Raw genomic sequence first — 14,714 nt, 5'->3', positions numbered from 1 at the left:
CTCTCAGAAAGAAACGAATTGTACTGTGCATTGTATAATTGTGTAACATTTTTAAAAAAAAAGTTAGTTACGTTAAAAACCGCTCTACAAACTTTGTCCAAGATGGTTGTGATGAGTGTGTGTGGGGGTGGGGGGCGCTTTTTTCGCTAACAAAAATCGCAAGTATTTGTACTGGATTGGTGAGCAGATAACTCTCTTAACACTTAGTAAAGAAACCAAGTGTATTAACGCGTAAAGTACAATTTCAATAGCCAGTTTTGTTAAAAAAAAAGACGCGACTAGTTCTTTGTAAGATTCTTACGATTCTCTCAACTTCAACGTGAGAGATCAGATACTTTTGATTGATTGCATTACATCTTACCTGGATCACTGAACTATATTAAAGAGAACTAAATATCACGGATTCTTGAATCCCTAAGCCACTAACCACCACTTTTTTCCATGCTCTTATTTCATTCTCCACTGTCTGTAATCTAGCTCCAAGCCATACAGTAAAAGAGACCACATTTAGTTACAGATCCTGATTGAATTTTTTTGACAATGCATTTGAATTCCACATTTTCTTAGAGTGTTAAAACGCGTTTTATTGCTGCTGATTATAATCAGAATGTCATGGGCTATCATTAAATTGACTGTTACTGCTTCTTCAATCAATACAATTAGTTCTGCATTTGTGTTTGACGTTGTGCGAGCAGTGTTTCTTCCAGACTTTTTTCTCCCGGGGGGCACTTGAAATTTTCGGGGGGGGGGGGCGGTAGACTTTCTTCGGGGGGGGGCGGACACTGTTAAACGTATATATTTTCTATATATAAATTATATAAATTTCGTTCGGGGGGGGGGGGGGGGGGGGCGGTAAAAAAATTTCGGGGGCTTCGCCCCCCCCCCCCCCCCCCCCCCCCGAAGAGATGCCTGGAAGAAACTCTGTGTGCGAGAAGGCAGGGCAAATCTGCGAAATCCAAGACTACGAGCTGTTAACATCCGTTGGATTCCAGTTTGTTTTCTCTAGCTTGTTTTGTCATACCATCAACCAATCAATGAAATACCCATGTCGTATTCCAATGTGAACAATAAATATTTCTGATAACTTCTTCTTGTATGTCACTTGTGTGTCCTTACTCTAAAAAACTTCGAATCCAACTATGTACCATATCACAACAGAGATCGTTCCAAAACTAGAACATAAAAGGCTTGTCTAAACATATTAGCGTTAGCTACAAACTACCCTCTAACACAGATCAGGCTTATTTTTTTTTACTAATCTTTCGCAAAAAAAACTTAAACGCATCTTAATGGGAATTACATTGTCGTAAAGTTTTAAGGAATGAAAATCATACAATGTAATTATTAAACCTTGTCCGGACTGTAGCATACACGCTTACACACACGCTTACACACACACATACACTCTTACCCACACACAAGCTTATATATAAACACACTATCACACACACATAGCTATACACACACACATGTATATATATATAGATATATATATATATATATTTTTATATATATATATAAATATATATATATATATATATATATATATATAAGCGGGGGGGGGGGCGCCAAATTGAAAGTTCGCCCCGGGCGCCGGGAAGGGTCGCTACGCCTCTGGGGGTGGGGTGAGTAAATAATTACCTGCAAACTCCAGACGTATGGCAGCTAATGCGCGTGAGATCACCTGCACGGTCTAAAGGGTGGGGTGGGGCCGTGGGGGTGGGGGTGCATGGCGTGATGACGGTATGTAAATTAAACAGTGGGAGGTGGGGTTGTAGCCATGTTGAGTTAAGGGTGATCTGGAGTTGTGGGCATGTTGAGCTTAATGGTGATGTGAAATTGTGGGCATGTGGAGCTTATGGGTGATCTGGAGTTGTGGGCATGTGGAGCTAAAGTCCCCTTATTATGAAACAGTTTAATTAATTTTTAATGACTAATTAAACATCTACTTAAATTATTTTTTTAAAATAGATAAACTTGTATTGTCATCGAAGTGGAACTTATCTGTAAAGTTTGAACGAAATCGCTGCATTAGAAGTGGGTCAAAATTGACTTCCTAGATTTGCCACAAACCCACAAACAGACGTTGCGAACGAAATAAATGCTTGTCAAAAATGTGGCACATAAAAAAACAGATAAAATGAAAGAAGCAGTAAGGGAGGTAGCTCATTTAATACTGATCGGTAATAAACAGATGCTTACTCTCCCTTGTTTTAAAAATAGATTAGAAAAATAAAAAAAAATTAATCCACTTGGAATGAGCTACACAGTGCTACACAATTATTTTTTTTCACATTCTGAAAACGTTTATTGTAAACAACAAACGTTTGAATTTTCTTATTAAAATACTATATACAATATTGTCTGTGTTTTAAAAACAAATTCATATAAGCCATTATAAGCCTACAGTTTGTTTTACGCTGTGTCAAACCGACACTTCTTGACTCATTCTCTCCCCTTCATTATTACAGTACTATGCAATGTGTAAGCTGCTGTGCATTACGGCTAAGACGCTAAGAGTCAAAATTCACTTGTTGGCAGCTGATCATCAAATTATAATAGGGGCCAGTGGTGTCGCTAGCTCGGGTGTCACCCGGTGCGGCACTTTGTTGTGTCACCCCCCCCCCCCCTCAGGAAACAAAGTGTATATGTATATCGTTGGCCCACATAGGCGTATAATAATATTTGCCGCATACGCGCACACGTATGTGCATACGATTTAATCAATTTAGACTTAACAGTAATGTTTATCTATAGTCTGTTAATAATAAAGTTGAATTTAGCATTGTTTTCTGTATAGTTAGCATGCTTACGTCATGATGTCAGCCCCCATCCTCTTGTAATAATTGTCGATTTGTACTTAAAAGACTATTTTACTTTAACTAATCATTAATAGAACTGTACATTTTGCAATTTTTTGCCATGGTGTCACCCCCCCCCCCTAAATGGTGTTACCCGGTGCGGTCCGACCCCCGCCCTGCCCTCGCTACGCCTATGATAGGGACCTACACTGGAACGGGGCAAGGGAAGTTGGCTTGCATAAATAACGTCACATTTTGGCCTCCTCCGATTGTAGGAAAAAAAGTCACAGGAAAAAAAAAAAACACAGGAAAAAAAACACAGAAAAAAGTCACAGGAAAAAAAGTCACAGGAAAAAAAGTCACAGGAAAAAAAGTCACAAATATATATTTGCATGATATTTGTTAATATTTGTATGTATTAAATATTTAGAGAGTGCAAATTAACTTAGGATTAATTAAATGTAATGTAATGTGTTTAGGCTGTATACGCATAGGAATTTTTATAATTCATCTAAAAATATTTATTATGAAGTATGTAGATTGTAATTATTTTAAACTTAAGATTAGTAGCATTTAATAGAATGCTCCAAAGTCCACGTTTTTCATCGTGTTTGTTTTTTAAATACCAATATTAAATTACAGTGAAATGGTAAGTTCATCTGACTTGCTGCCCTCAACTCATGGCAACAATAGTTATGTTTAGTTCAACCACCTTTACTGCCCACATTTATCACGCTCATTACATAACAAAACTTAGGATCAAAACCGAAAGCCGACAAGGTTCAAAGGCTGTCATTGACGCATAACGTCAACAACACAAAATATGTTCGGACAAAATGTGCCTAAATTTCTTTTATAATTAACTTTTTCTACCGCGTATTTAACTAAATACGCAACAAAAGTTGAGATTGTTGTGTTAATTATCTTAGAGTATTTTTTACTTACAATTGTTATAAATCATAATGCTTTTAACGTCTATAAATAATTTATGCTATAAAAAAATACAACCCACAACAATAAACATACAAAATTTTACAATTCTTAACAAATTAGTAAAAATATTTCTAAAAATATTTTTTGTGACTTTTTTTCTGTGACTTTATTTCTGTGACTTTTTTTCCGATAAAATTTTTCGACTGTGACTTTTTTCTGTGACTTTTTTTCCTAGCAAAAACTGTGACTTTTTTTCTGTGTTTTTTTTTTCCTGTGACTTTTTTTCCGTTTACCCCTCCTCCACCCCCCACTTTTATATCGTCACAAATTGTCACACACTGCTTTAAAAATAACGTCACCCATTACAGTTTTTCTAAACATTAACTGCGTTCGGTCAACATGGATCAATTTTTATTATTTATAACAAATTACAGAATAGAAATGTGCTCAAATTCAGTTTCAAAAGCCAATTTAAAATAAGGTCTAGTTTTGGTGATTTTCTGCATTTCTCTAAAACGGCTGTATTTAATTTTCTGCTCTTTTTTTCTTATATAGATGAGACCTAATTGTAATCTGTAGTGTATTTTAAAGTATCCTTTTTTTCTTGCTGATATTTTTACTATTTCGTACCGGTCAATGAGTCATATCTATCTAGTCATCACACATACAAACAGTTAATCACAAATAAGCTAAGCTACTCCAGATATTTCGTATTGTTTAAAAACTCGTAGGAAGAAGTAGGTAGAAAATGCGAAAAATATTATATTGAAGGACAGCAGCAAATTGCTGTGATGTTACAGAAGCTTTGATTTGTTTCTAATTTTAGCTCAATGACGACAAATTTATTGAAAAGATTTAAACACGACATGTTTGTTTGAAAAATATATTCAGTCTAATATTAAATAACATTTTATTAAAATAAATGAAAAAATGTCGTATATTCTTTAATTTCTTGCTGATTGGTTTTATTTTATATTTACGAGTTTAATTTAGTAGACCAATGGAAAACGTTGTTCTATAATTCGCTAAAGCATGACCAAGTCAGACATTTCTAAGGTGTAAAAAAGTGGCCTTAGGAGAAAGAATATTAAATATTTCGATTGTACTTTACCCTTTTGGTCTCTTACAGATATAAACAATAAACATGAATCTGGATTCAGGAAAAGCTCGGACGGTTATGTTTAAGAACAAAGGGAAAGATGCCGACGTAAGTTATTATGGACAGCACAATGTTTTTTGGGGAAGTTCTCCGAGTATGCCCATTTTCACTTTCTCGCTGAACTCTGATACTGAAATATTTTCATTTCCAAAAAAAAAAAAAAAAAAAAAAAAAAATTACGTAATGACAGATAGAATAGATAGATTATAGGTCTAGATCTACAGGAATTCTTGAGTTCTTGAATCTATCGTAGTGACATTTAATGATTTAACCTACTATTAATGAACGTTGTCGTTAGGCCTAAAAATTACAAAAAATAGTTTGAAATAGGCTACTCTTTTTTTTTGTGTGTACCTCACCGACCTATCTGATCATTGAAGACCTAAAATTATAAATTTTAAAAATAAAACTTTCAGCAAGTTAACTTGATGTATAAATTTAGTGATCAGTTAGAGTAGTTACATTTAGCTTACAATAATTAAAAGATCTAGAGGAGTTTACACTTTTCGGACACACACCAAAAATTACGTAGGACCGAACACTTCGTCGGTTTTTGGCTCATAGAAACTTTAATTAGCATGTCTCACGCGAAACCACGGCGCCTGCACGTAAACTGTTCATTTATGAACACTTCCGTGTCAAGTACTTCCGTTTCCTTTCTCAAGAATTATTTTTAGAAATTTTTTAACGTTGCATGGTACGCACATTTCTATTTTTACACCAGCCGGATGAAGTGACCTAGGGTTGGACTTAGGGGCAAAACTTGAACCAATCACTGCTTAGCTAAAAGGTTACACTATAAATAGCTTCTATATATGTATGGAACATCGTAAATGTCAAGGTTAATGGGTTTTTTCGTGCTTGAACAATAAAAAAGGGGTGTTCGCTAACTTATATGGCCTTACATGGGATCGGACAGCAACACAAAAATATTATTAAATAAGAATTTAGAGCATAAAAGGGGCTGGTTATTGAAGGGAAAGGGTCAAAATAAGGTCAAGAAGGCAGTGGAATGCAAAAGAGGAGGGGGAATCATGTGACCTGGCTGGCTTAGCAGCGTACTGCGCGAGCCGCAATGGCTGAATGGGATGAACTTTGGGAGTGTGGGAAAAAGGTTTTATACTATTAAAATTACCTCACAAACAATCAATAACACAATATAAATGCATATAATATATGTTTTTATTCATTAAATTGACTTTAAATTATTCTAAATGAACAAAAAGTGCTATGTCCGATGACGGGTAAAGGTGTCCGAACACATGTAAAACTGTATTACATGTGTTCGAACACACGTTAAGACCCCCCAGTCACTATAACAAGAATAGCTTAAGTTCTATGCGTATGAATACAAAATGACACACACATTATTAAAGTAGAATGGTTGCGGATAGATATGATACTTTTTTTTGTTTTCTATGTTAAGCGGTTACTGAATGAGACCGCATGGAATTTTTACGTTGCGTTTTTTCGCTATGTGTGTCCGAAAAGTGTAAGCTCCTCTAGATCTAGTTAAACTGCCAGCCCAGAACAAATGCCTTGTTCCGAACATTCATCACTTTTATTTTGAAGTTATAAAGTGACATAGTCCTAGTCTTATAGCCTAATTAGATTTCATTAGGTATAGGCCTACATAAATCTATTCAATACAATAAGTAGCCTATACATAATACATACATCCTTAACAACTTCTGTGTCAAAGTTGCATTAATTGCCTGTAGTTGGGCAGATTTGAGTGAGCATTGAAAGAAACCCTATGTCTTTGACCATTTATACTCCATAGCCCTTTGATGAACCAAAACACATCCATATTTTTACGAAGGCCTCTAATTTTTTTATGAATCAACTGACGGCCTGGCCTCAGCAGTAGAGCGTTAAGCAGCTAGCCCTAAAGTATTGAGTTCAAATCTGGATTCAAGTCAGTATAACGTCCCTGAATGCACCCAGCTCTAATGGGAAAGTAAAGGCGGCTGGAAAAAGTGCTGACTACACTTTACCTTCATATGCCAAAGTTAAGAAAAATGAACTCTACTTCATTTGCCCAGAGGATCTCTAGGTCTAAAGAGGATTCTTTTTATCATATATACAAAAAAATAAGAAATAGGCCTACATGTTTAAAAAAAATTATAAGGGCCTCGAACATGTATTTTAAAAATGACTTGTGTAAGCAGGGATGTGACTTTCCCAAATTTCTAGAGATTCAGAATCCAAATTTTTTTCTCTATTTTTCAGTTAGGTAGTTTAAATTACTTTATTGCTATGCATTAGAGCTGCTGCATTAAGCGTAAAGAGTCTGGTCACACCCCTGAAAATGTTAGGAATATAATTATTTAGGCCTATTTAATCAAGTTACCATTTCGTCGAGGAAGGACTAATTTAAGTGAGGAAGGAATGACTATTTAACCCACGAACTGTCGAGTGCAACTGTTCTGTGGCGTTCGGGCATTTTTAGAGTTTTTCGTATGCTTGATAAAATTGTCAAAATTTAGTATTGAATGAAATCAGAGACCCCTACATGTATACATTTTCTGAAAGTATATTGGACAAGGAATCTTTTGATACACAAATAATTTGTTTTTATTTTGTGTATGTTGATAGTGACCTTGACATTTACAAGAAGAGTAAAATTTGACTACTCAACTTCTGTATTCAACCCTCCCTAAAACCCCCCCAAAAAATTCCAAGTCTCATAGAAACTACATTTTTAGATACTAGAAGTCATTAGTTTTAGATAATACATAGTTTTATAAACTAATGTTGAAAAGCGATTTTGTATGAATTATTTCATTCATGACTTTTACTTTGCGATCATTCAAAGAATTACAGTAAAAAGGCATACATTTTCATTATAATAAATCTAGTTTTTTATTAAAATATCTTATTACTGAAATGAAGACCACAAACATGAATGTCTAGTCATCTCTTTATTTTCTCACTGTATTTAATCATATAAAGAAGATCTAAGGCTATTTTCTAATCTAGATTGACGATCTGTGGCTTTAGACCGACATTTTCATAGTAAAAATACTGAGAAAATATTCACTCCCGTTTTAAAACGAAAATCAAAGCTCATGTACAAACAGAAAGCATTCCAATACCGGAAACAGGAAGGAAATTCATTTTTTAATAGTTACTTCCCCTTAACCAACGTATATTTATTCATTCGCATTTTTAACCGCGATTTTAATAACGGCCGATTTAGTCGGCCGTAACACCACAGAAAGGGGAATTACGGCCGATCATCGGCCGTAATGACAGTTCGTGGGTTAAGTTGAGGCTAAACTGCCAAAATTTGTTTGAGGGTGGGTTGTCTTTTTGAAGTAGCATTATATTTTAGTTATAATGAATAGGCCTAATGCGAATTAATAAAAAACAAATTTAAAAAACCTTTTGAATAAAGAAAAAAACATTTAGAATTATAAGCCTTTAAGTGCAGTAAAAATAATAAAACTATAACTAATTTACTTTCTTTAATAAAAGCATTAGTCACTAAAATGTGTAGATTTCATGATCGACCAATGTTATTTTTAAAGAAAGCAAGTTAGTTTTGTTTTCTTATTTATTTTATTATTGTAAGTTTTTTTTTAATTTTCCGTTTTTTTATTTGTACTATAGCCTTAACCCTAATTTCTGACCTTCACTCTAAACCTGAGATATTATTAACAACCCTATTTTTGAAAAGGTCTATTGTCAGGCATCACTTATGCTAATACACCTAAAATAATTTGATCTTTATTTAAATTTGGGAATCTGTCTAAGGCTTTTTGTACTGATGCACATAATATTATCAAGACTGTTTTCAAAACCAGTGTTTGGTCTGCTAGCCCTCACAGCTGTGAATATTTTCTTTATTGGCTATCTGTTTTTTTTTCCTGAAGTCACTGAAACAGATGAACTCTACTTAACACTTAACTTGCCTTATGAACCATAAGGTTTGAAAGGGTACTAAACATAAACATTGTTAAAATAATCAAGGGATACCATAATTAAGAATATTTTTTGTTTTGTTTTAGGAAATGCGCAGAAGACGAACAGAAGTTACAATTGAACTTAGAAAGGTAAATTATTGACCTCTGATATCATATTTTTGTGTACAATTTTGTTCGCATGTATTTTAAACATTTGTCTAGCTTTTTTAAAAAATTTTATAGTTTTGCAATATATTTTAAAATGTGTAATATATTCATTGTTACATTGAAAGTGTATTTATTATATCCTTTAAACCTCAGAATAAACGCGAGGAACATATGCTTAAAAGACGAAATGTTCCAACTCAAGACAGCACAGATTCTGAAGACAATGAGAAGCCAACAACTCAATCTTTAGAGACTATAGTAGCTAATGCAAACAGTCCAGAGCCAGAAATTCAGTTAGGAGCAGTTCAAGCTGCAAGGTAACTCATGAATTTAATGCTATTGTTGGATAAAATAGTATTATTTATTGTTTATTTATTATTTGGCTCCTTGTTTCTGACTACACTGCGTAGTGAATCTTTTTTGTGGAATATCAATACCAGGAAAAAATTACTATCAATTACACTTAACTGCTTTTTTCACTGTTAACTTTTATATGGGCTGATGGTAAAAGTTAACTTTAAAGATAACTTGCATGTTTAAAAGAAATTGTATAATAACTAATAATAAATTTTCTCTCCAGGAAATTGTTATCAAGTGATCGTAATCCTCCAATAGATGATCTTATTTCATCTGGAATTCTTCCAATACTTGTCAACTGTTTATCTAAAGATGACAACCCTTCATTACAATTTGAAGCTGCCTGGGCATTAACAAACATTGCTTCTGGTACATCTGCTCAAACACAGGCTGTTGTTAATGCTGGTCAGTACACTTACTTGTTTTTAAACATTCTCCATTGTAGACTTCTCATGCAAACATTTAATATTGAATTTACCCTTAATTACCCAGTCATTTGTAGATTTTATACGAAAGCATTAAATATTTTATGTTACAAGTATTAAAGTGATCATTTGTAGATCTTACAAGAAAACCTAATTTTCCTGCATTCATAAAAACCCCATTGATTATTGTGTTATAAATAACATTTGTTGTACACAACTGTAAAGTTACAATCAATAATTATAGGAGCTGTGCCATATTTTCTACAACTCTTGAGGTCCCCACATCAAAATGTGTGTGAACAGGCTGTATGGGCTTTGGGTAATATAATTGGTAAGTATTGAATGAAGTATGTATCACAAATGATGGCCCAATATGCTTTGTCTGTAGTTTTAAATTAGTAAGCTTGTTCTATTGATACAATTTATGCTATTTAGGTTCACTTACTTCACTTACTTAGTCCTCTTTGCTCCTTATGGAGCATAGGGCCTCCACCATTTCCTTCCATTTCTTCCTATCCTCGGCTATTAATTTTGACATCTCCCAAGACATCCCTGTTGGCTTCAGTTCTTCAAGAAGACTCCGCCTCCAGGTCTGTCTTGGGCGCCCTCTCTTCCGCTTTCCCTGGGGGTTCCACTCAAGCGCTTGGCGTGTAACATTTGTATGAGCCTTTCGCAGTGTGTGACCCACCCAGCGCCACTTCCTCCTTCTTATTTGCACACCCATATGCTCCTGCTTAGCTATTTAGGTTAGATTTCCTTAATTTTGAATGTCTATAAACTGACGTATAGATGGCTAGCAAATTTTTGTTTCAACCAGGTGATGGTCCACAGTGCAGAAACTATGTGATAAGCCTTGGAGCTGTCCAACATTTGTTGACCTTTATCAATCCCAGCATACCCTTACCTTTCTTACGCAATGTTGCTTGGGTTATTGTCAACTTGTGTAGAAACAAAGACCCACCACCTCCTGCAGAAACAATAGAAGAGATTCTTCCTGCTTTGTGCCAACTTATCCATCACTCAGATGTCAATGTGAGTCTAGCACTTTTATTTCTGAAGTTGTCTGCATAAATTTGTTTTAAAAATGTATTGCCCATAATGAAACAACCGTTTTATTTTGTTTACTTTCCTGTTTAAATGTGTTTTTTTTATATCTTAGATATTGGTAGACACAGTGTGGGCTCTCTCATACCTTACAGATGGCGGAAATGATCAGATTCAAATGGTGATAGAAAGTGGAGTTGTTCCCTTCCTTGTTCCATTACTTAGTCACCAGGATGTTAAAGTTCAGGTCAGTTTAGAAATGTCAGTGATGGGGCTGAAACAGCAAGTTTTAACATTGTTGGGGTTAGTATATGGAATTGATTTATTATAAAGTGTTAACCATTTTAAACCATGTTTTTTTTTTAGACTGCTGCACTCCGAGCTGTGGGCAACATAGTAACAGGCACAGATGAACAGACTCAGGCAGTGCTCAACTGTAGTGCTCTGCAACATTTCTCTGCACTGCTCACTCACCCCAAAGAAAAAATAAACAAGGTAATTTTGTTTAATCAGACATAATATAGCATGGTTTATCCTTTTTTTTTTAAATAGCTGTTTGGTTGTTTTGTTTTTGTTTAGGAAGCTTTTCACTTCCTTTTTGTATTGAATGCTGGTTTGTATGTTTAAGAAATTTTTTATATTTGTCATTGGACTTTTTTGTTTTATAATTTGTTTTAGTTCTTGTCCCATTGAATGTGTTTGTTTTGGTGGCTGTTTGGTTCTTGTTTTATTAAATGTTTTGTGTTGTCTTTTCCCATTGATGTTTAGATTTTGTATTTTAAGAAGCTGGTTCTTATCCCATTGAAGTTTAGTTTTTGTTTTTAGGAAGCTGGTTCTTGTCCCTTTAAATGTTTAGTTTTTGTTTTTTAGGAAGCTGTTTGGTTCTTGTCCAACATCACAGCTGGCAACTACCATCAAGTACAGGCAGTCATTGATGCTGGACTAATTCCTCTGATTATTCACCATCTTAACAGGGTAAGTTATCTCAGAACTTTATCTTTTCAATGTACCAAGCGTTTTCATTGCTGTAGGTGGATAAAGACTTGGGGAATATTAACACTGGGCTGTTTATATTTTGTAGGGTGACTTCCAGACACAGAAGGAAGCAGCCTGGGCTATCAGTAACTTAACCATCAGTGGCAAGAAAGAGCAGGTTGCATATGTGGTGGAGATGGGAGTCTTACCTCCCTTCTGTAATCTTCTGTCTGTGAAAGATGCTCAGGTGGTGAATGTCGTGCTTGATGGCATCAACAACATCCTAAAGATGGCTGGGGATGATGTGGAACACATCTGTCAAATTATTGAGGAATGTGGAGGTTAGTTTCATATCACCTTTGTGTTTAATAATCTTAAACCTTGTCATTTATCACATTATATGTTGTTAACAAACTGTGTTACGAATTTCAGGCCTAGACAAAATTGAAAGCTTGCAGAACCATGAAAATGAAGAAATCTATAAATTGTCCTATGAGATTATAGATGGATACTTTCAAGAAGATGTGAGTACTTATTTTGTACAATCTTTCTGGAAGTTTTATTTTTTTCTAGTCTTTTCAAAATGATCTCACTTTTAGCCTAATAGTGAGAATTTTATTTTATGCTAAGCTTAAATCCCCTAAAAATGGAAAAATTGCTACTCTATATATTTATTAGCAGTAAATTTGACTATTAAAACTGCATGTGCCAATTTATTAGAAGTTAATACAAAATTATTTTTTTTTTAGAATGATGAGGAAACACTTCTACCACAAGCTTCAAGGGATGGGTATCAGTTTGACCCTAATGCACAAATTCCCCAAGAAGGCTTCAAATTTTGATTACGGCTTTGGAAAATTGGCTTTGAGACAACATAAGTAGTGACTGATTGAAAACTAGACAACAGGACTTAAAGTGGAGCTGCAACCACTCGTTTATCCAACACAAATCTCCCAATCCCTCACTCCAGGGATAGATGATACTCATCTACATTACCATTATCATTGGATCACCGACTGCCTTCCAGCGACACCAGGGCCAGCCATTATTTCTTGTTCCCTGATGGACAGCCTCCCCCCCATGGTTTGCAATTCAACTGCAATGGACTATCATGGAGTGATTCATCCTATAGTGATGACTCAAACAGCATGTGACATGCTTCTAGTTGTACACTGGCCAATGCTACATTTCTGACACTCATTGCTGACTTGGTTACGGCCTGTGTGGTAGATCAACTACAGGGGCCACCTTTGATTCTTGTGTTGGGACTGGTTCAACAGACGACAAGATAGTCACTACTTGACTTAATGACTGAAGTTTTTTTGTTTCAACTCTAGACATTGTAATGGCGCTTGCTATCTTTGTATTGACTTTGACAGAGCCAGGTATACTACCTGGATTGACTGATTCCCCCCCTCCCCTACTGGTATGTCAACATTATGTGGGGCTCTTGTATGGTCTATTCTCATATGCTTAATAAGCGCCGGTGTTTTTTAATACATGCCTTCTGATTACTATTTAAAGTTTTGGTTCAGCTTTCTTTTCAAGACCTGTTGGACTAATAATGTTCAGTTAGCCCTAACAGCCTTGAAGAAAGGTTTGCCCCAACAGAATCAGGAGACACTATATTTACTACTTCTTAAGGTGTTGGATAGGTTTATGATGGTCACTGCAGGTCCTTGACATCTGACACTGGACTGTCTAATCTGTGAGGACACGCGTCTGCTGCAGTTTATTCATTTATACCAAGATACAAAATTAAATTTGTTTTCTCAACCCCCTGCTGTCCTATTTGTTTTTTTCAAGTTTGGACTTTATGTTGAAGTTCGTGCATGTTTAGCTACCAATTACTGTTTGCCCTCTAATAAGTTACCCTCAAACAGCATGGATTTAATAAAATGCTAACTATCAGTCTTTTGTTAAAATAAATCATGTTCATTAGAATTTTTTTTTTTAAAACTATTCAAACATCATTCCCTTTGAACTATTTCTGTATTCTTGTTATACTTCCATTTCTTGCATTCAATTTTTTTTTCTTACTTGATGGACCATTTCAAAGTTTAGTAATTTTTACTTGGCATTACAAGTTATTAATACTAGTGTTCATATTGGGTTGTAGTATTCTAAGTAAATTACAGCACTTAATTAGTAATTAAAATGTGAAATTAGATTTGAAGTGGTCCACTGAAATATTATTGCTCATTTTTTTAAGTCAACTAAGCTGTGGATGTTGTGTTTAAAAATCAACTGAATTTTGTTTGTGTTAAGCATCTCTACAGATCTGATTGTGAGAATCCTGAGCTAGGCTTTACACCTAATAAATTCAATTTTCATATACTTTATTTTCAACATCAAAATTTTTTTTAGAAAATCCCATTGGATTTATTTTAAACAGACCAACCAAGGCAAGATAATTTAAAAAAAAATGAAAACTATGTCATCCAAGAAACACATTTTAAGTTATAATAAAAAAAACCATCCAATGCATGTGTATATAATTAAATGAAATATGCAAGAAATGTATTGCTTATGTTCTTAACATTTGAATATTGTCTAGCCTTTTGAAGCCATAGACAGGATGAGAGTTGATCAGGTCTGAAGATTGTACAATTCATTGTTGCTATTTATACATTTTTTTTTTGTTTGAGTTCAATCATGCTGTCACCAAGATTCTTTTTTTGGTTTTATTATGTACATATATTCCTATGATCTGTACATAATGTTAATTATAAAAACAACTAAATTGACAAGTAGAAATAAAAAAAAATTTGCCAGCGGTCTTATGATGCCAAATCACTTTAGTAGCATAACAGATAAACCGTCGTCTTTATAAATTAAACAAGTAAAATTTGCAATATTATCAGATATTGTTTTAAAATGTTTAGTTTCCATACAATTATTTTTTAAATGGATTAAAATTATTTCATTTCAAATTTCCTGAGTT

At 34.4% G+C, this 14,714-nt stretch overlaps 1 protein-coding gene across 1 annotated transcript; it reads left to right on the top strand.

Annotated features, from left to right (window-relative positions):
• The first annotated feature begins 4,737 nt into the window (after positions 1–4,737).
• Positions 4,738–14,703, top strand: LOC131950885 (importin subunit alpha-4). Its single transcript, XM_059313084.1, has 12 exons — positions 4,738–4,941; positions 8,907–8,951; positions 9,123–9,286; positions 9,550–9,731; positions 9,996–10,082; positions 10,569–10,783; positions 10,911–11,042; positions 11,162–11,290; positions 11,666–11,770; positions 11,877–12,111; positions 12,203–12,294; positions 12,520–14,703. Exons 1-12 carry the CDS (start codon positions 4,879–4,881, stop codon positions 12,610–12,612), a joined length of 1,542 nt encoding a protein of 513 aa, XP_059169067.1. The 5' UTR covers positions 4,738–4,878; the 3' UTR covers positions 12,613–14,703.
• The last annotated feature ends 11 nt before the right edge of the window (positions 14,704–14,714 follow it).

Source organism: Physella acuta, unplaced genomic scaffold (genome assembly GCF_028476545.2).
Source record: "Physella acuta isolate Inbredline_101_S28 unplaced genomic scaffold, ASM2847654v3 ptg000784l, whole genome shotgun sequence".
NCBI classification, from domain to species: domain Eukaryota; kingdom Metazoa; phylum Mollusca; class Gastropoda; family Physidae; genus Physella; species Physella acuta.
The sequence above is the reverse complement of the archived record's forward strand: the minus strand, read 5'-3'. Positions and strand labels throughout refer to the sequence as shown.

Bases quoted from the DNA above. Each gene is read 5' to 3' on its own strand.
- LOC131950885 (XM_059313084.1), top strand. From the start codon at position 4,879: ATGAATCTGGATTCAGGAAAAGCTCGGACGGTTATGTTTAAGAACAAA. The intron at 8,952-9,122 runs GTAAATTATTGA...TTTAAACCTCAG, and splicing joins TTACAATTGAACTTAGAAAG to AATAAACGCGAGGAACATAT. The intron at 12,295-12,519 runs GTGAGTACTTAT...TTTTTTTTTTAG, and splicing joins ATGGATACTTTCAAGAAGAT to AATGATGAGGAAACACTTCT.